This window comes from Amblyomma americanum, chromosome 2, assembly GCF_052857255.1.
Source record: "Amblyomma americanum isolate KBUSLIRL-KWMA chromosome 2, ASM5285725v1, whole genome shotgun sequence".
Taxonomy (NCBI): Eukaryota; Metazoa; Arthropoda; class Arachnida; order Ixodida; family Ixodidae; genus Amblyomma; species Amblyomma americanum.
Window position 1 is genome coordinate 47,481,306 of NC_135498.1, and position 19,942 is coordinate 47,501,247.

Sequence of the window (19,942 nt, forward strand, 5' to 3'; positions counted from 1 at the left end):
GGGGGGGGATAGCTGTGTCTTGATAGTGACGTCCAAACTGATGCCGGGCTGGCTCCGTACATGTTGGCGATCTCCCTGACACTTGCTTCTGGCCTGACAGAACCGTCAATGTCAAAATCGTTGGTTGCGCTCCCTGGTCTCTTCCTTTTCTGAACATGAACTGATTCAGTAGACTTATATCGATTAAATATCGATACGAACGTAGGACAAGTCGGCAATTGACGACCAGGATGTTGGGCAACATACAGTCTGGATGCCAGCTCCACGTCCATTTACGTGCTCACATAAGCGATCACAATGTACACCTTCTCGGCAGTGGAGTATAGGAGTTGCGCTGGCGAGACCATTCCCATAATTCGCACGTGACGTTTTAATCCTATAGGCGGCACTTCCACACATTCAAGTGATTTGAAACACTGGCACTCAATGTACTTGTCACACGCGCACTTCCAAGACAAGCCCCTGAAATGCAAACGACTGCGCTCTATTGGGAAACTGAAGCTAACACATGCTAACACAACCGCAAGAACAACTGCCCGATAGTACACAGCCACTGCAGCGCAAGCTGTCCTTGCCACGCTGACAGCGCTTTTCTTTTTCGGTCGTGGTTCCTGATGCGCAGCGATAAGAAAACAGAAGATAACCTAGTGAGTAAATGAATTCATGATGACGCACAAAAATGAGCCCGTCGGGCAACCATACCAGAAGGGGCGCGCAAAAAAAAAAAAAACGCCTGTAGAGGAAAATTAGCACACGCGTTTCGAATTAGGCGCTGCATTCATCACGACACGTCACCAGCGGATGCTTCGCTTACGCCATACTTCCGGCTTTCCTCGTGCGCTCAGTTTCGGTCACGTGTGGGAAAAAGCGTCGGATTTCTTCACGCTGCAGGACTCTAGAAATTGAGTTTTTCTTCGTTTCGAAAACTGATATGACATCGTCTTGTTCCCGGCATCAAACTCCCAATTGAGACCAACCACCCAGCTACGATAATTAAAAGGTTAATTAGTGAGTTTCTGTTAATTACCTGGATGATCAGAGGAGTTTTGCAGGATGTTGTATCCACCGGGGCAGAGTGTGTGATCTTACACTTTTTTTTGCTATATTGAACCCAATATTTTCAGGAATTTTTGAAAGTGTCCGCTGAAACACCCGGTATATCAATTGCCAAAAAGCATCTTTTTAATAAGGGGGTAATTACTCATTGTCATCCACCCAAGCGCAGCTTTGCAGCTACAGAGGAAAGTTCTCAATTAAGTCCGCTGCTAATGCTCGTGTCATGTTATCAGCAAGCACATGAAAAAGCTATATAGCTGTTCGGCGAATAGAAGTGAAACAGTTATTAGAAAAACTATTTTCTTCAATTTCGAAGCGTCTGAGAAAGCTGTATACCTTTTCTGGATACTATTTAGGCATTACTCCCTATTTGTAATCAATAACGCACTTCGCTTAGATACACTGAGCAAATTGGAAATTTAGGCAAGGTAATCGATATATTCGACGTTTCCAGTACTTGGCTCGTAGTACTGAGGTAATACGAGCATTTCCGAAACATCTCAAACTCGCAGCAGAACAGCAAAGTAGCGAAGTGTTCTGCGTTGTATGTAGCTCAAGCCATCTTCCAAACAAACAAACAAAACTGTGACCCATTGAGATTACCCACTAACTCAATCGAACTTTCCTACAATAAATCACGGTAAACAGCGCGTTATCGAGGGAAGTAATTTCATTTCCCCGATCCAACAGCACATTTATGTACATGTGATGCCAAAGTACTCGATTCCTAAACTGAAGCGGGACCCATTCGATTCGTCATTGGAAATAGTACTGGCACATCCGTTTGTGTTCACGCGATTGGACTCAGGCGAACGAACACACGCGTGCTAGCGCGGACTCCCTCCCAGACAGCCATAGGCAAATCTGCGTAGGCGATTAGGGCTGCACAGACTCGGCTCAGCCAGGAGGCGCAACTCCGCTCGGGGAGAAAGTTTTCCGGCTAATAAATCTAATATCGCCGCCGGCAGCTCGTATACGTGTTTCGGGCCCGGCCATGTTCGTATATGGCGGGGAGAGGGGGGGGGGGGGGGGGGGTCGAGAATTCGCCCTGCAGCAGGGGCGCTCGCAATGCGCGGCCGATGCAGCGTGCGAGCGAGGCGGTAATTAAGTTTGCAGCGTCGGCATCCGCCGCGTTCTGGAACGACGACTCCGCTCCGAATTTCCCAGACTCTGCGCCGCCGCAGCCCCGTCGCTACTGGTGTCTGGTGGAACGCTGTTTTTGATCACCGCTATACACTGACGTTCGATGCGAGACTGAACTTCCCGGGCCTGCACCCGTCGCTCCTTCCACTGATTCAGTGCGACATAGCGGTGCTTCTCTTAATGTCTAGTAATCCGCGCACGCCTAATTGCGAGCTCGATTGGGCTGGAAGAGAGGTCGTGATCATAGTTACGTCGGCTCTTGTTATGTCGAGAGCATTCAAGCGAGGCTTGTTTTTGTCTCTCGTTGTTTGTGTTCGCTCGAAGAAGAATAAGAAACTTTATTGAACAGTAAATGCGATAAGACAGTCGCTATAGTCAGATACGACCGCGGCGGCCGCGTTTCGATGGAGGCGAAACGCAAAGGCGCCCGTGTGCTGTGCGATGTCAGTGCACGTTAAAGATAATAATAATAATTGGTTTTTTGGGGGAAAGGAAATGGCGCAGTATCTGTCTCATATATCATTGGACACCTGAACCGCGCCGTAAGGGAAGGGATAAAGGAGGGAGTGAAAGAAGAAAGGAAGAATAGGTGCCGTAGTGGAGGGCTCCGGAATAATTTCGACCACGTGCACTGACATCGCACAGCACACGGGCGCCTTAGCGTTTTCCTCCATAAAAACGCAGCCGCCGCGGTCGGGTTCGAACCCGGGAACTCCGGATCAGTAGTCGAGCGCCCTAACCACTGAGCCACCGCGGCGGGTCACATTAAAGATCCTCGGGTGGTCGAAATTATTCTGGAGCCCTCTACTACGACCACCGCTTTCTTTTTTCACTCCCCCCTTTATTCCTTCCCTTACGGCGGCACAGTTCGGGTGACAGCCCATATGTGACAGATACTGCGCCATTTCCTTTCCTCAAAAACCAGTTTTCATTTTGAAGTCAGAGTATTCGTCCTGTAGTTTTAGTACTGACGTAGTTGCGATGCTTGATTTAAATGTTTGACTAAAATTCTCTAGAAGGCATGAAAAAAGGTTTCACAGGACTTTCCTACTGAAGCCGGAACATACTTTCCAGCGTCTCATCTGTGCACGTGGAAGTTTATCTCATCGTCTTTCCTTCACAACGCGGCGGTGTTCGTCAAAAGAGTGCTTATGTAGCATAAATATGAACCGCGAAAGAGTCGTCCCTAGTAATGGCGTTCATATGTTAATGTTGGACTATGGCCATTATCTCTAACTGAGGTCGTGCAGGTGTTCCAGCCTGTACATTTTTCTTGTTCGCTCTAATACCTTCCAGTGCTCGCAGATCTTCGGTATTGCAAAACATACACAGTACGCAAAAAAAAAAAATGTGCCGGTGGCAGCGCCTTCATCTTCGTAGCCATTTGCTATATGCCTCCACTCGTTATACTTTGCGTATCTCTTAATTTCAAACAGAGAATTCCCCTCTACTAGATTCTAGGTTTAAAAAGTGGACAATGTGCACTACTTGTCACGCCCTTATCACCCGACCCCGCGGTATGAATGGACTTCATGGGTGGCGCTACCGCTGACGTCATTAAATGAGTGCGAGCGTCTTTAAATGAGGGGAACTTGCGCTGAAGTTCGCGGTGCCGATTGCAGCGCCATAACACACTGCCTAGCGAGAAGAGCAAGCAGTTTTGGGTAGTACTCTTAGTACTTTTCCGCGCCACCTTCAGGCGCTTATTGGCGTGAGCCTCCATGCTCTGCCGAAGGCGAACGTGCCGTGCGTCAGCTATCCGGGTTACGCCGAGAGAAGCTAGGCAATGAATGTTGTCAGCCAAACGCGGGTATCTAATCGCGCAGAATGTGTTCTCGCGTTTGTAGCGACCCAAGCGGCTGACAAAAGCAGTTTTGAGTCACCGAATGGAACAATTGCAATGCCACCTTGGCAGCGTAGGTCATAGCTCGTAAGCGGAAGCAACGACAGCGACAGGATAACGAGTTAACGTTTCCGTTTGCGTTAGTGTTGGTGTTAACGAATGAAGTATTTCTCTCTCTCTCTGTCCTACTAGAGTTAGCAAAGGAGCGCCACAGCCGCCAAGAGAGCAGCGAAGTAGGTGACCTAAACTACATGGAATCGCGATCTATGTAGTGTACGCAAAACGTTAACCGCTTCAACGGAATAAGCATGTAAACAGTTTTTGCCACATACAAAGCAACACAGTTCCATTTACTCGCATGTTGACTATGGCACATAGTCTCTTAAAATCCTCAAAATCAAACATCGCTCACCTCGACCAATTTTGAAACGACTGCGATGACCATACAGCTGCCTTGCGCGATACCGCAAATACCTCATAGATTTTATTTATTTATTTATTTATTTATTTATTTATTTATTTATTTATTTATTTATTTATTTATTTATTTATTTTTTATTACAGATACCTGCAGCGCCCGAAGGCATTATTGCATGGGGGAAACAGAATAACTTTTGCTCGTTTGGCCGAAATTACGGAGGATAGCAAAAATACAATACAAATACAACTACAAAAATACAAAATACAACTAATAATAGACGAGGGGAAGCATGCACTGAAGGAGAACAACCGCGCTCCATAAAAACAAGCAGAACCAGACTATACCTAACCGTAAGCAGAATCTGACCTTGAATGAATCCTTCAATTTATCTTGCAGCGAACAAAAATAAATGAAAAATGACGGGCGCTTATACCAATGGTACAGCGACGGATCAGCGTTAGTTCGCGAAATGATCGATGAAATAAATGATAACGCAATGTGTAACGAGTTTGGTGATGGTTGTTGAGGTGGTGGGTTCACTCATAGCCACTGAATGATGATAATGATTATTAATGCGTTAGCACTGTAGTATTTCCATCATCACAAAAAGTACCGTTGTCGGCAAGTGAAGCCTCGGGGTCAGATAGTGAAAAAAAATGATAGGATTTCAACGTAGTTAAACTGAGTAGACATGCGAAAGCATGTATTTAGCCTGATTGTCGCATGGTTTCGCTTTGCTGGGTCGTTGGCCCGTCTGGCGACAGTATTAGGATCAGGTTAAGCTCTGATGAAAGTTGATGAAGACGACGATGTGCAGTGCACAGCGCGAGAGTGCGTTGCGCTGCATAAGTGCCATTGTGTGAGGCCAACAACAACAACAACAATAAGTGCGTTGTTATTTTGTCGCCGCTACACCATGATGAGAAGACGGTTTTTAGAGCAGCCATTACAACAGCTTGGCCTTTGCTTGAGCAGCCCAGTCATATTGTCGTTTGGAGCCGCCATACTTCGGTACATCCACAAGTCTGTTTTTATCGCCGTCCAAAATTTTTTGATGGAATCAAATCGCCTACCTTTGTAACTTTTTTCTCAATATTATTTTTCTTCTTACAATTATCATTATCATTAAACCACTCGGCTATAAACCTCAGTGTCGATCTCCTGCGCGTGTTATGCATTTCCCGTTTCTTTTCGCTGTTCCCTTTTGTTTACTTCTTCCTTCCTCAGCATTCATTTTATTTTTGTCCAGGAAATAGTTATCTGAAAAACTCTCTGTGCCCCCCAATTCTTGGCCAACCCCCGATGTGGGCATGTGCCATTGTATGAGGGCAACGACAATAACAACAACTTGTGTTGCAGTGTAACACGAGGCATGATCGGCTGCGGCGATAGCATAGGGCAATAAATAAAAAAAAGTGGTGATAGCATAGTGCTCTCGTGTAGTGGCCCGTGAAGCTAATCTGTTCGCGCCGCCGCGGGTACGGATCCCAGTCGCGGCCATATTTATTTATTCAAGGTCAAGGTCAAGGCTTCAGCGATGGCCCGGCTTTTGCAGCCGTGATTGTGAAGTTGAGGTTTCGCTCTAAAATGAATAGGAAAGTACAGAAGAAGTGACTGCCTCAGTTCTCGGTGAACACCTCAATCGCGCTTTGTAGATGAGAAAAGTAGAAAGGAGGATGATGCTTTAATGCGCTGAGGTTAGTAAGGTCATTACGGGCAAAGTCGGAATCGTTGGTGATTTGGAGATTATGTGCAAGAGAGTGAAAACCTCAACTCGACCGTGGCGGCTGCGTTTTTATGGAGGAAAAACGCTAAGGCGCCCGTGTGCTGTGCGATGTCAGTGCACGTTAAAGATCCCCAGGTGGTCGAAATTATTCCGGAGCCCTCCACTACGGCACCTATTCTTCCTTTCTTCTTTCACTCCCTCCTTTATCCCTTCCCTTACGACGCGGTTCAGGTGTCCAAAGATATATTAGACAGATAATGCGCCATTTCCTTCTCCCAAAAACCAATTATTATTAAAACCTACCCCAACAGGAAAAGTGATGGCTGCTAAAAATCTAATTTCAACTAATTGAACAGTATGCAAATAAATTAACTGTAAAATCTAATCTTTAATTGTAGTACGTTGGTGTGAGTGAATTCAGTTCAACACAATTCGGTCGCACAATCGGAGTCGCAACTTAACGCTTATCCCTCGGCATCAATCGCATTGATCGTCTTCCGCTTTTTTATTTTTGAGAAAGCATTAGATGGCTCAATATCAAGGTGAAGGCCGCAAAAAGTCTCCGCAATAAATGACACCATGTGACGTCACGCGCCGACGAGGCTCGTGATGAAGATGATGAAGTCATATCATTAATTAATTAACGTGCAATTAGCATACCTAGGCAATATAATTAATTCAATTAGGCAGTGCCAAGGGTAATTAGTGTAATATTGATTACATCATGTTAGTATGACGAGGTCATACCAGGTCACGTGCCAACGATGTAATGTGACGTCATACGAAATCCCCCGTCCCACCCCCCAATGCTCGCGCTTCACGACACCGAGGCTAAAAGATTATTGGAGAGTGCGAGGCATGGGCTGCGCCTGCACGCACTGTGTGCTCACACAGTCGTGGGTGAGCGCGCTCCCTCCGACACTACGAAGGTATCGCGAGGCACGAGGCGCGAAGCGGACGGGGCGGGACGACAATTTACAGTTACAATTACACTTTACCGCGCATTGTTTCAGTTCCACTTAAATTACTGTCACTTTGTTGGGGCGCAAAGTATAAAATGAACCCAAATATAATATTCGCCCTCCAAATGAAGGCAATTAGACTTATCGCTGGTGCGGGCTACACTGCTCAAACGGGAAGGTTATTTCCATTCTTCGCGTGCATGCCATGTTTGATTGGTTTATGGGGATTTAACGTCCCAAAGCGACTCAGGCAGTTATGAGGGATGTCGTAGTGAAGGGCTCCGGAAATTTCGACCACCTGGGGTTCTTTAATGTGCACTTGCATCGCACAGTACTCGGGCCTCAAGAAGTTCGCATCCATCAAAATTTTACCACCGCGGCCGGGGTCGAACCCGCGTCTTTCGGGTCAGTAGCCGAGCGCTGTAACCACTGAGCCATCATGGCGGCTGCATGCCACATTTGAGTATCGCTTGCTGCATTACCTTAGGTTCTCTCCGCAATGCGCATCCGACTTTCTGAAGTTTCCTGCTAGACTTAAACTTTAAGAAAAACGCTTCCTCACCGGAAGTAAACAGGAATGGGACGTTCCTCGAAGGAGGACATTGTATTCCTACCAGACCCTTCGCTTCACTTTACCGTGCATGTTAAATCATCATTGCCTAAACAACCCAGTCATTTTTACAGCACCCATGAAGGACTTTACATTGCATTTCTTTCATACAGCTCCGTCTTTCTTTTCCTTGCCTAGGGAAGCCATTACTTTGAGCACTTAATTTCTTTGCATACTGTTCGGCGGTCTTTGGTGGTTTACTGCTTTTCCTTTTATTTTAATTTATTTGTTTGATGAGCCGAAATTTCGCTGTTCTGTACTATGTCACAACGTGCTTCATGTATATGTTTGCCTGTGAGTGTACACATGCTCTGCTGCTCTGCCTTTTTATATTTTTTAACCTGCCCAGCTGAGCCTCGGGCACGTCTCAAGCTATCCTGGTAGCTTTTCGTCCGAGGCCCATTTTCTGTATTTTGTTGGAAATAAATAAACATTCAATTCAATAAACACCAACAACTCAAAGCCGGTTAACGAGGCTAAGGAGTAAAAGAAATGCAGACGAAATCTGTTACTAAACTAAGACGCACTACTGGTTCAGCTCGTTTAGTAGGTTTTCCGAAACTTGTACGTGTTATAGTAAGCGGTTCCCTGAAGTAGATGCCCTGAGCCGTTCACTGCAAATATACTTCTGCACTTTTCAGATAGCCGGCATTGTAAAAAAAGGAAAAGTGTAGTTTTCGCTCGTGCACGTAAGCGCCCAGCTTTAATGTTTCAGTGAAAAACTTTTCTCAAAGATTCATCTCTGCCCGCCCAAGGAGGACTTCGTCTTTAAATTTCTTTCTTTGTTACTTGGAACTTTGGCTTCTTGTCCGGGCGCCCACTTCGGCTACCACTAACTCGGAAACGTGTACTATCCTTCATGAATGCGCCCAGCCGTGAGCAATGCTAAAAATGGTTAATATTTTTCTTTCGCCAATATTACGTACTCTCGCTCATTTGTAAGTATGCCAAGCTTTGCGCCGCTCAGAAAAAAAATCGAAGAAAAATTCTCCCGGCTAAACCACTGGCTCGTTCGCGCACAAATTTTGCAAGAGAGGTGGTAGATAGAGATGATTTTTTTTTTACAATACGTTTGGGTCGCGTACTTAGCTGTAGTGGTAATAATTAAACAAAAATCCGCATCGTATGCAGCAACGACGCACAAAAAAAGAAGAAAAAGATGCTTTCGCAATAGCTATAGCTGTACCAGCAGCGTCATCTCTCCTCCCCCCCCCCCTCCCCCCCCCAAAAAAAAGTTTGGGGAGCCCTTTTTGTTTCGCGTCTCGCGATCGTCTACGTTTGCCATTTTGCCGTCGACAAGAGCTGCCGCTGCCAGTAGAGCTGCTGCGAAACCACCTTTTTAACGTGACAGCGCCCGTGTCGCAGAAAAGCCGGTGTCGTCGGCGTCGGCCGTGAGCGAAAAATCCCTCCTCCTCCTCCTCGCAATGTGCGCCACTGCCCCAACAGATGGCGCGCGACGGCAGCGCCTCCCGCTCGTCTCGTTCGGGCGCATTGGGGCCGTGCGGGTACGCAGGAATCATGCGGTGAGCGGCGAACAACGCAGCGCACATCCAAAGCGCGTTCACCACGAAGCTTGCGGCTTGCTGCCCGTTCGTTCGGCGCGGAAGCTATGCTGGCGTTCGTGGCATCGGGTTTGTCGAGAACGATGTGCCGACGAACTACGACTGTAACTTGAGTCCCGCGCGTTTCGGCAAGGCGCCTGGCAGCGCTTCTACGTGGTTTGCCGCTCCGCGCGTCCGTTTCACCGTACGTGGCACAGCGATTTGCCTAACGGGCAAGGCGTCGCGCCGAACCGGCGATGGCGTTCCGTGTACTCCCTGGCAGTGCTTCAACACGCTGTCGCGTTCCACTCTTAAAGGCGGAGATTAAGCGTCCTACAATTTTTTTCTTATCCGGCACAGCTGCATACGATCCGGACTTTCGATCAATTATCAGCTATTCAGGCAATTACCCGACCCAGACGTAGTATAAAACAAAAATTACAGCTTAATGCCACCTCTGTGAAAAAACTGAGCGCAAATAAGCATCGGGTTAGCCTAAAAAAATTCTCACTGGTACTAAAAACAAAGAGCTCGGGTAATTGGTAATAGCGGTACGCAATAACAAGCGCAAAAGAACACGGACTGAATAACGAAAACAAATGGATGTTAGAGTACATACGCATACATCAATTAGTTAATGGCAGTAAAACTGTTTTGTGTCTAGTGCATGTCCGTCTCTTTTATTCTTTAATCCTTTTGCACTAGTAATTATATCTTGTACTTCGTGAGCTCTTCGTCACACAAACATTCAGGGTCAAATCAGGAGCTTGAACAAAAGGATACAGTAGCAGAGAACGAGTGCGAGAAGCTCTGTGTGGTTTTATTCAGCGTTTTTCAGAGCAGATGCGCGACATCTGCGCATTAAAACGGTGCAGATCCAATGGATGCGGATTGGCGGCTCGGTGACCAATAGGCGTGCTTTACGGGTTGTCGCCCGACCTGACGTCAGACCTTTTCCGCGCACCGATTGGTTCTCGAAGCGCCACACAACGGCGCTGCAGCAGTCGAAGGGCGAAGCGATAAGCCAATGAGTCGACGCTGGCGCAACGCGAAGAAGCTCACTGCATGCCAGAGGAGAGGGTGGCGTTCAGGAAGGTAAGGTGGAAAGGTTGGCAGGAAAACCAGGTTTTTTTACTCCTGCTCCACACAAAGATACGGGGACGATCAGTTGTAGCGAATAAGGGATTAACGACGGTGACAAGATGCAGTGAGACTTTGTACAGTAAAAAGTTGCGTCCCTTGCACTCTCACTTCATCACACTCAGGTGCCTGGTACCTCGGTTTGCGCAAAACATGCTTTGCCTTGATCCTGACATCGCGCTGCCAAAGCCTGCAGTTGCGGCTGCTGTTGAACGAATTGTCAGCAGCGCGCTCTCAGCATCGTCCCACCATCTCAGAATTTTCAACCCTGATAACAGCTTTCTGTAAAATCTACACAGGAACATGCTCAGAGACGACGGCACGTGTAAGCTGTTTTCAATCAGTGCTTTTCTAACCCAGCCGCTCGATCTTAAGCCACGATGACGCCTTGTTTGTATAGCCGTCCACCATCACTTTACCTGTTGAGCTGGCTTCTCCTCGTCGTGCTTCTTTATGCAGCAAAGCATCCTTTACAGGAGAGCAGCAAATTGGTTTGCGTAGTCTGTTGAGAAACGAAATAGCTCAATCGTGCGTCTGGATAATAGCGTGTAGCTCGTACTTCTTCACTGTGTTATAAACTGCGCCCGAGTTTCAGGGCTAGGTGCAGTGAGATTTGCGGTACAGATAAATTTAAAAAGGTTGAATTCGCACAGCAAGGTTCTCGATAACGAAGTCTTCAAGAGGAACTACCTATACTGACCTTTGTGCACAGCAGTTCACAGATCAAATTTCAGTGCCAAAGCTTTCTTGTCCGATTGTTTCTGAGGGCTAACAATAGATTTTAAAAGCCACGTCTGAGATACGCCGCTACCATAGTTGCGCTGCGGGTCGAATGGACATAGGCACCGCGGTAGTGTACGCCACTGACATTCTCATATCGTTACTCCACGAAGTGCAAAAGAATATTTGAAAGGTATCACAAGAATATCGTTGCAAGCACTGATATGAAATATCACTAGCAAAGAATGTCTGCACTGAAGCCGTCAACCATAGCCAGCCAAGCAATAAAGGGCAAAATAGTGCCAACAAATCAAAATAAAGTCGACTCAGTTATTTTCAAAGGATATCCCTCAGTACCGGCAGCGAACAGGAAAAAGCCCTTTATTTATCCACCTATAGTGAGCTGAAACCTATAGAGCTTTCCTGTTTCAAATGAAACGGCAGACGGAGCGCTTCGATTTGAAAAGAGGTTAAGCCGGAGCCAAAGAAATCAAAACTACCGGAAGAGGTGATATTGACACGAAATGGGACGAGGAAAAAAGAAGAGTGCGACGACTCGTGGCCGCCACGCTTTCCGAAATAAGGCGTACCGCAGCGCAGAGGCCATAAAGAAACAAGCGTAATCAAGAACGACAACGTTGAAACGTGAACCGCCGAGCCAGCCAGGCGCTCGGACGAAACGCACCAGAACAGCAGCACAAAAGGCTAACAAAGACCAAGAATAAGCGCACGAGGCAACGACGGCCCGTAGGGAGCTTAACTCATCCTTCACAAAGCGGGGAAGGGCAGAGAAGAGGATAAGGGGGGCAGCGAGAAGCGATACGAAAGAAGCCGGGGCCGTCCGGCCGAGGCTCTCTCTTGCGGTGTCGCTGTAAAACTAATAAAACGGCGCTCTGCCCTCGCAACGGGCCCGAGCCGAAAGGATACTTTACGGCCCTCAATTGGGAAAAGAAGCGACGTCGCTTCCGTGCCTCTCACAGCTCCCACGGCAGCAGTCTTTCCGCTCTAGTTACTTTTTTCTTTATTTCTTATTTCCCTTTTTTTCCCTCTCCTCTGCTCCATCTCGCAGCAAAGGCCGCCCCCGCCGTCATAAATTAAGCATTCCGAAATCGGCCGTAAATCCGATTTAGGTGACGGAGGAACAAAGCGCAGATAAATCGCGAAAGCCTTATATCTCCCTTCGTCTTTGCTTTCCCGCCGTGCCCTTCTTTTCCTCTCTCTTTTCCCTTCAGCCTCCTCACCAGTTGGCCTTTTGGAGAGTCCCCCCTCTTTCCCTCGATCCTAGGTATCTACAGCGCGACTGAATTTCCGCGTTCGTCTTCGTCCCAGCGATGGAGATGGCCTCGTTGCTTGTATTGGGGCAGGCGCCAAACAAGCGATCCCCGCGGCGTTGCCATCGAGGGTGGGCTCGAGGGGAAGGGCAGACGCGCCCTTTTTCCAGTGCATTTCCCGCGTGCGTTTCCCTTTTTTTTTCCTGGAAACGGGAAAAAAGGAACGAGGGCCGGAGCCATCCAAAGGTGAAATGCCGGCCGCCCATGTCTATGGCGGTCGTAAAGACGAACAAGCGGCCGACCGCACAGCGCCGGGTCGTACGCTCCGAGACGGCCACGATACGCGAGGGATCTGTGCTCGGTTTTTGTACGTGCAGCCCCATTCGCTGCCTGCCGCCGCTCCCCCCCCCCCCCCCCCCCCCGCCCCAATCTCCGCGGCGTGGCGCCACCGCCGACCCATCGCGATTGTCGGCGTACAGACGCGGCGGCGCGGCGGTTGCGTAGTTTGATGGCACCATTCCGGAGAGAATTCGAAGGTCCCCCTCACCGTTTCCATTCGTAACGCAGGTCGGCGGGACGTTTGTTTCTTTAATGGCGACCATTCGGGACATCGCGCCGGAAGCCGAGAAAACGTGGGGTGGCCAGTAGTAGCGGTTGCTGCCGTAAAAGAACGCTAATTAATTGTGCTTGCTTGTCTTCTTTACCGGCCGTGCGAGTGACACAAAGCTCGTCTCCAACCTCCACAGGCTTTCATGCGTGAGAACCAGAAGCCAGCACAGCTGCGTAGCTGGTAGCCTTTTTCTGGGCACGTTAGTTTAATTACATACCATAGTGTATTTGTACTGGCACAAGCACTCTTTATGTGCAATAAATTTATGTAACCCAAATCCTTCATCCCACCCAAGAAAAGCAACGTAGCAGGGAAGGTGCATTCCCGTGCTGACGGTTACCTAACAGCAGCTCAGTTTGGACTCTCTTTACACCAGGCATACCATGAGTTGACCATACAACAAGGAAACGAGTCAAAAATAGTAAAAACGACATATTCCAAATGATAGGACTGAACACGATTTATTGAAAAAGTGACATCAGTTGAGACAGCCATGTCATACTACAGAACAAGTTTATAGTCAAATGGCTTTATGTACAAAATGTTGTTCCTTAGTCGGGCTCTCTTAGCAGTGAAATTTTCCAAGAGAGAGAGATTGCCAAAAATTAAGTTTTTTCAAATTGCTGATGGTGATTATGAGAGGATAATGGCACTGCTACGTGTTATGATAAAAAAGTGAGAGTGCTCGGAGGTTCCTGTGTATGCTTCTCTACACTCGTTATCACAGTCTAGATAATATCATTTGATTTAAATACCAGATTGAGACCGCACATCACGCCACAGGAAAAGCACAATGAAATAAAGATGCAATGGATTTACATATGTACAGAGGCAGAGAATTAACAAGATAGCATATTAACATATGTACAAAATGAAGGCATTTCTATCAAAACAAGAAGTACTTCTGAGCGAGGGCAATGTGGTCGGATGGCGGCACTGTAAGGTGTTCTTTTACTTCCTCTCCGTCTTCGATCCGCACCCACTCAACCACATATGTCTCTGGGTTCACTGAAAGAAGCAAGTGTTGTAAAGGAAGGTTACTCAAAAGATCCAGCACTCACAGCTGCTCCACATCTAGTGTTGCTAACATAAAAAATTTCTATCCATAGATCTTTAAGTATCCTCTGGAGAGCATAGGAAAGATGCGATGACACAAGGGAAATTTTCGAAAAGGATATGTTACCTGCTGAATTGTTCCATGTGTTCCATCAAAACATCAAAATGCATGTAGATAGTCTTTACTAGGTTTTTTAACAGGCCTGAACACATAGCCTTCTTGCTTTCTCGGCTGCACCACAAGCTCAGTCTTTTAAATTCTGCATGCATGAGACGAGGCACTTCTCGTACAAATGAAAGAAACTATCTCGTTTGAACCACACATTTATTCGTGCTAAGAATCAGCGTGCAGAGACCTCACTTTTGAGTCTCTTATATCTCTCAATATGCCACTTAAAGTAATACATGCACGAAGTTTCTGTCAAAAATTAAAACGAGATTCAGTCTGTGAGTGAACGACCACAGTGTCATAGATTTTCCTCAGGTATCACACTTCATTGCATTCTCTATAATCAGTGAGAAACTTAACATTCAATTTAAAATTATAATCTCAATAATCTTCATATTGCCATGTTGGTGTGAAATGCGACTCAAATATTCTTTAAGAACTGCAATGCATTTTCAAGGTCAAAATATAAAATCCACCAAAATCATTAGATATATATTTTCACCCGAAAGGTGCCAAGGTGTATTGGGACATTAAATTTTATCCCAGACTGAATACCAGCAGAACCAAGATGCAACCTTCCCAGTCCTAGGACTTCTAAGCAGGTTTAAAAAATCCAAAAAAGAAATACCATCACTAGTTGGTAGCACTGAATAAAAACTAAAAGTGTACATTCTCCAGATGATCTTAAATGTGACAGATATTACAGTCAAAACTAAGGAATATCAATTCATGTGTAAGAGCGAAGTTTTTAAATGCGGGCAAAGTTGCTTACATGCCAGCACCAACGGTGTCTTATATTATGTGCAATCATGAATTATTTATTGATTATGCTATTGAGTGCATTCAAAAAGAGACAGCCAGTGACAGGAATATATAAAAACAAACAACAGTGTTGGTTTCATATTTTGTTTTCATTAATACAGCTGTAGAAATGCTCATAAGCTAATCTATGGTCTGAATCTCTACTCATTTACTGTACGTATTTAGCAACTTGACTCAGGGTACCCTTATTTCTCTTCTTTAGTTGTAAATCATTTACTTTCTTTGGCTCTCCTAAGAAGCTTTATTCTGAGCACTATTCAAGGCAAACATAATCACTGCTGATAGTAAGTACAAGCCTTTCGTTATACTTTAAAAAGAAAAAACACTTAAATGTGATTTAGATAGCTACGGTAACCCCAATTTTTCCCAAGGGCCAAAGAGCATAATATAAATGTTAAGAATGGCAAGAAATATGCTTGGTAATCTGCGCAGACCTAAAGACTAATCACTTCCTTTTGTCCTCCTTTCAGGCAATGACATGTATTCTCCAAACAAAAAATAAAGAAATAAAACTTAGGCCACACAGCAGCACAAGATTGCAGAAGTTAATGCACATAGATAGAAAGTGTCACAATACCAACATACAAATGAAGGAAGCCAACAGCCGTCGAAACCATGAAAAGCACCAGAAACTGTTTTTATTTATTTTTCGCATGTGGTGTTTACCAATGGGAAATACACAGTGCAATTATTTCATGGCTAAAAGACAATTGATTACAAAGCAGAAGAAAAAACAACCACATGCTGCTTGTGAGATCCGAACCCACGACCTCCAAAATTCGCGTGCTGTGCTCTCAGCCTCTGCCAACTGAGCTAAGGTAGCAGCTGCCCAATCCTCTGCTTCTGGACGTATTTCTATTGATTATAGTTTAATCTTGAGATTGTTCATCAGCGCCACTCCCATTCATAGAGCGGACGTCCACCACTTAGGACGAGACTGGTGCCGTAGCTCAGTTGGTAGAGCACAGAGTGCGAAATTCCGGTCTCACCAGCAGCATGCGGTCATTTTTTCTTCTGCTTTCTAATAAATTATCTTTCAGCCATGAAATAATTCCACTATTTATTTCCCATTGATCAACACCACATACAAAAAATAAATAAAAGCAGTCCCTTGTGCTTTCCATAGATTTGATGGCTGTTGACTTCCTTCGTTTAGATGTCATAACGAGTCGCTGATTTCCCTACCCTCGTCTGCTCATTATACACCAATATGGGCACACAAGTTAACGGTCAGTAGGAATGCACTATTTTAATAAGCTCGAGACATTCAAGCCATGCATTCCTATTTAAAAATTTCAGGTATTGTGCATTTCATTTCCTGCACAAAAAACATTTTGTGCCAGTTTTAGTCTTACACAAATTACTCCTGTGAGTGTTGCTTTCAATGTGCACTTTCTTTTTATGTGTAATGGCCTTATGGTTAGAAAAACAATGGTTTTTAAGCACAGAATTGCAGAGGTTGATATTTTAGAGATGAACAAATTTCACACAAAGTGCCATAATTGATTAAAATAGAAAAATTAAAATGCTAGGAAATGTTATATGACCATCCAAAGGATCAAGGAACTGATTTCTGTTTCAAAGATGCACATTAGAGTTGAAATTCTGAAAGAGAAAAAATTGATGTTATTATTGGTAGTAAAATCTGTCTGCACAAAAATGGTGACTGATATGCTACCTCACTCATAGTTTTGTGAAATATTATATACTGCGTTCGCTATATGGCGTAAAAAACCAACTTGTCCACGACAAGAAGAAACAGTTAAATCACCGCAAGGTGCAACTGAGAAAGAGTTTTGAGAAAGAGTTTTGAGAACCAGAAGCCAGCACAGCTGCGTAGCTGGTAGCCTTTTTCTGGGCACGTTAGTTTAATTACATACCATAGTGTATTTGTACTGGCACAAGCACTCTTTATGTGCAATAAATTTATGTAACCCAAATCCTTCATCCCACCCAAGAAAAGCAACGTAGCAGGGAAGGTGCATTCCCGTGCTGACGGTTACCTAACAGCAGCTCAGTTTGGACTCTCTTTACACCAGGCATACCATGAGTTGACCATACAACAAGGAAACGAGTCAAAAATAGTAAAAACGACATATTCCAAATGATAGGACTGAACACGATTTATTGAAAAAGTGACATCAGTTGAGACAGCCATGTCATACTACAGAACAAGTTTATAGTCAAATGGCTTTATGTACAAAATGTTGTTCCTTAGTCGGGCTCTCTTAGCAGTGAAATTTTCCAAGAGAGAGAGATTGCCAAAAATTAAGTTTTTTCAAATTGCTGATGGTGATTATGAGAGGATAATGGCACTGCTACGTGTTATGATAAAAAAGTGAGAGTGCTCGGAGGTTCCTGTGTATGCTTCTCTACACTCGTTATCACAGTCTAGATAATATCATTTGATTTAAATACCAGATTGAGACCGCACATCACGCCACAGGAAAAGCACAATGAAATAAAGATGCAATGGATTTACATATGTACAGAGGCAGAGAATTAACAAGATAGCATATTAACATATGTACAAAATGAAGGCATTTCTATCAAAACAAGAAGTACTTCTGAGCGAGGGCAATGTGGTCGGATGGCGGCACTGTAAGGTGTTCTTTTACTTCCTCTCCGTCTTCGATCCGCACCCACTCAACCACATATGTCTCTGGGTTCACTGAAAGAAGCAAGTGTTGTAAAGGAAGGTTACTCAAAAGATCCAGCACTCACAGCTGCTCCACATCTAGTGTTGCTAACATAAAAAATTTCTATCCATAGATCTTTAAGTATCCTCTGGAGAGCATAGGAAAGATGCGATGACACAAGGGAAATTTTCGAAAAGGATATGTTACCTGCTGAATTGTTCCATGTGTTCCATCAAAACATCAAAATGCATGTAGATAGTCTTTACTAGGTTTTTTAACAGGCCTGAACACATAGCCTTCTTGCTTTCTCGGCTGCACCACAAGCTCAGTCTTTTAAATTCTGCATGCATGAGACGAGGCACTTCTCGTACAAATGAAAGAAACTATCTCGTTTGAACCACACATTTATTCGTGCTAAGAATCAGCGTGCAGAGACCTCACTTTTGAGTCTCTTATATCTCTCAATATGCCACTTAAAGTAATACATGCACGAAGTTTCTGTCAAAAATTAAAACGAGATTCAGTCTGTGAGTGAACGACCACAGTGTCATAGATTTTCCTCAGGTATCACACTTCATTGCATTCTCTATAATCAGTGAGAAACTTAACATTCAATTTAAAATTATAATCTCAATAATCTTCATATTGCCATGTTGGTGTGAAATGCGACTCAAATATTCTTTAAGAACTGCAATGCATTTTCAAGGTCAAAATATAAAATCCACCAAAATCATTAGATATATATTTTCACCCGAAAGGTGCCAAGGTGTATTGGGACATTAAATTTTATCCCAGACTGAATACCAGCAGAACCAAGATGCAACCTTCCCAGTCCTAGGACTTCTAAGCAGGTTTAAAAAATCCAAAAAAGAAATACCATCACTAGTTGGTAGCACTGAATAAAAACTAAAAGTGTACATTCTCCAGATGATCTTAAATGTGACAGATATTACAGTCAAAACTAAGGAATATCAATTCATGTGTAAGAGCGAAGTTTTTAAATGCGGGCAAAGTTGCTTACATGCCAGCACCAACGGTGTCTTATATTATGTGCAATCATGAATTATTTATTGATTATGCTATTGAGTGCATTCAAAAAGAGACAGCCAGTGACAGGAATATATAAAAACAAACAACAGTGTTGGTTTCATATTTTGTTTTCATTAATACAGCTGTAGAAATGCTCATAAGCTAATCTATGGTCTGAATCTCTACTCATTTACTGTACGTATTTAGCAACTTGACTCAGGGTACCCTTATTTCTCTTCTTTAGTTGTAAATCATTTACTTTCTTTGGCTCTCCTAAGAAGCTTTATTCTGAGCACTATTCAAGGCAAACATAATCACTGCTGATAGTAAGTACAAGCCTTTCGTTATACTTTAAAAAGAAAAAACACTTAAATGTGATTTAGATAGCTACGGTAACCCCAATTTTTCCCAAGGGCCAAAGAGCATAATATAAATGTTAAGAATGGCAAGAAATATGCTTGGTAATCTGCGCAGACCTAAAGACTAATCACTTCCTTTTGTCCTCCTTTCAGGCAATGACATGTATTCTCCAAACAAAAAATAAAGAAATAAAACTTAGGCCACACAGCAGCACAAGATTGCAGAAGTTAATGCACATAGATAGAAAGTGTCACAATACCAACATACAAATGAAGGAAGCCAACAGCCGTCGAAACCATGAAAAGCACCAGAAACTGTTTTTATTTATTTTTCGCATGTGGTGTTTACCAATGGGAAATACACAGTGCAATTATTTCATGGCTAAAAGACAATTGATTACAAAGCAGAAGAAAAAACAACCACATGCTGCTTGTGAGATCCGAACCCACGACCTCCAAAATTCGCGTGCTGTGCTCTCAGCCTCTGCCAACTGAGCTAAGGTAGCAGCTGCCCAATCCTCTGCTTCTGGACGTATTTCTATTGATTATAGTTTAATCTTGAGATTGTTCATCAGCGCCACTCCCATTCATAGAGCGGACGTCCACCACTTAGGACGAGACTGGTGCCGTAGCTCAGTTGGTAGAGCACAGAGTGCGAAATTCCGGTCTCACCAGCAGCATGCGGTCATTTTTTCTTCTGCTTTCTAATAAATTATCTTTCAGCCATGAAATAATTCCACTATTTATTTCCCATTGATCAACACCACATACAAAAAATAAATAAAAGCAGTCCCTTGTGCTTTCCATAGATTTGATGGCTGTTGA

General features: G+C 44.6%; 1 protein-coding gene across 6 annotated transcripts in view; it reads right to left on the bottom strand.

Moving 5' to 3' along the window:
* Window positions 1-17,196: 17,196 nt before the first annotated feature.
* LOC144121170 (urease subunit alpha-like) overlaps window positions 17,197-19,942 on the bottom strand; it is a 111,272-nt gene continuing 108,526 nt past the window's right edge. For 5 of the 6 annotated variants that reach the window (XM_077654192.1, XM_077654187.1, XM_077654189.1 and 2 more), the window contains one exon: window positions 17,197-17,761. In XM_077654192.1, the coding sequence (XP_077510318.1) occupies window positions 17,640-17,761 (122 nt within the window). In that variant the 3' untranslated portion in view covers window positions 17,197-17,639. The remainder of the gene's footprint in view (window positions 17,762-19,942) is intronic. The other variant, XM_077654193.1, reaches the window with a different exon arrangement.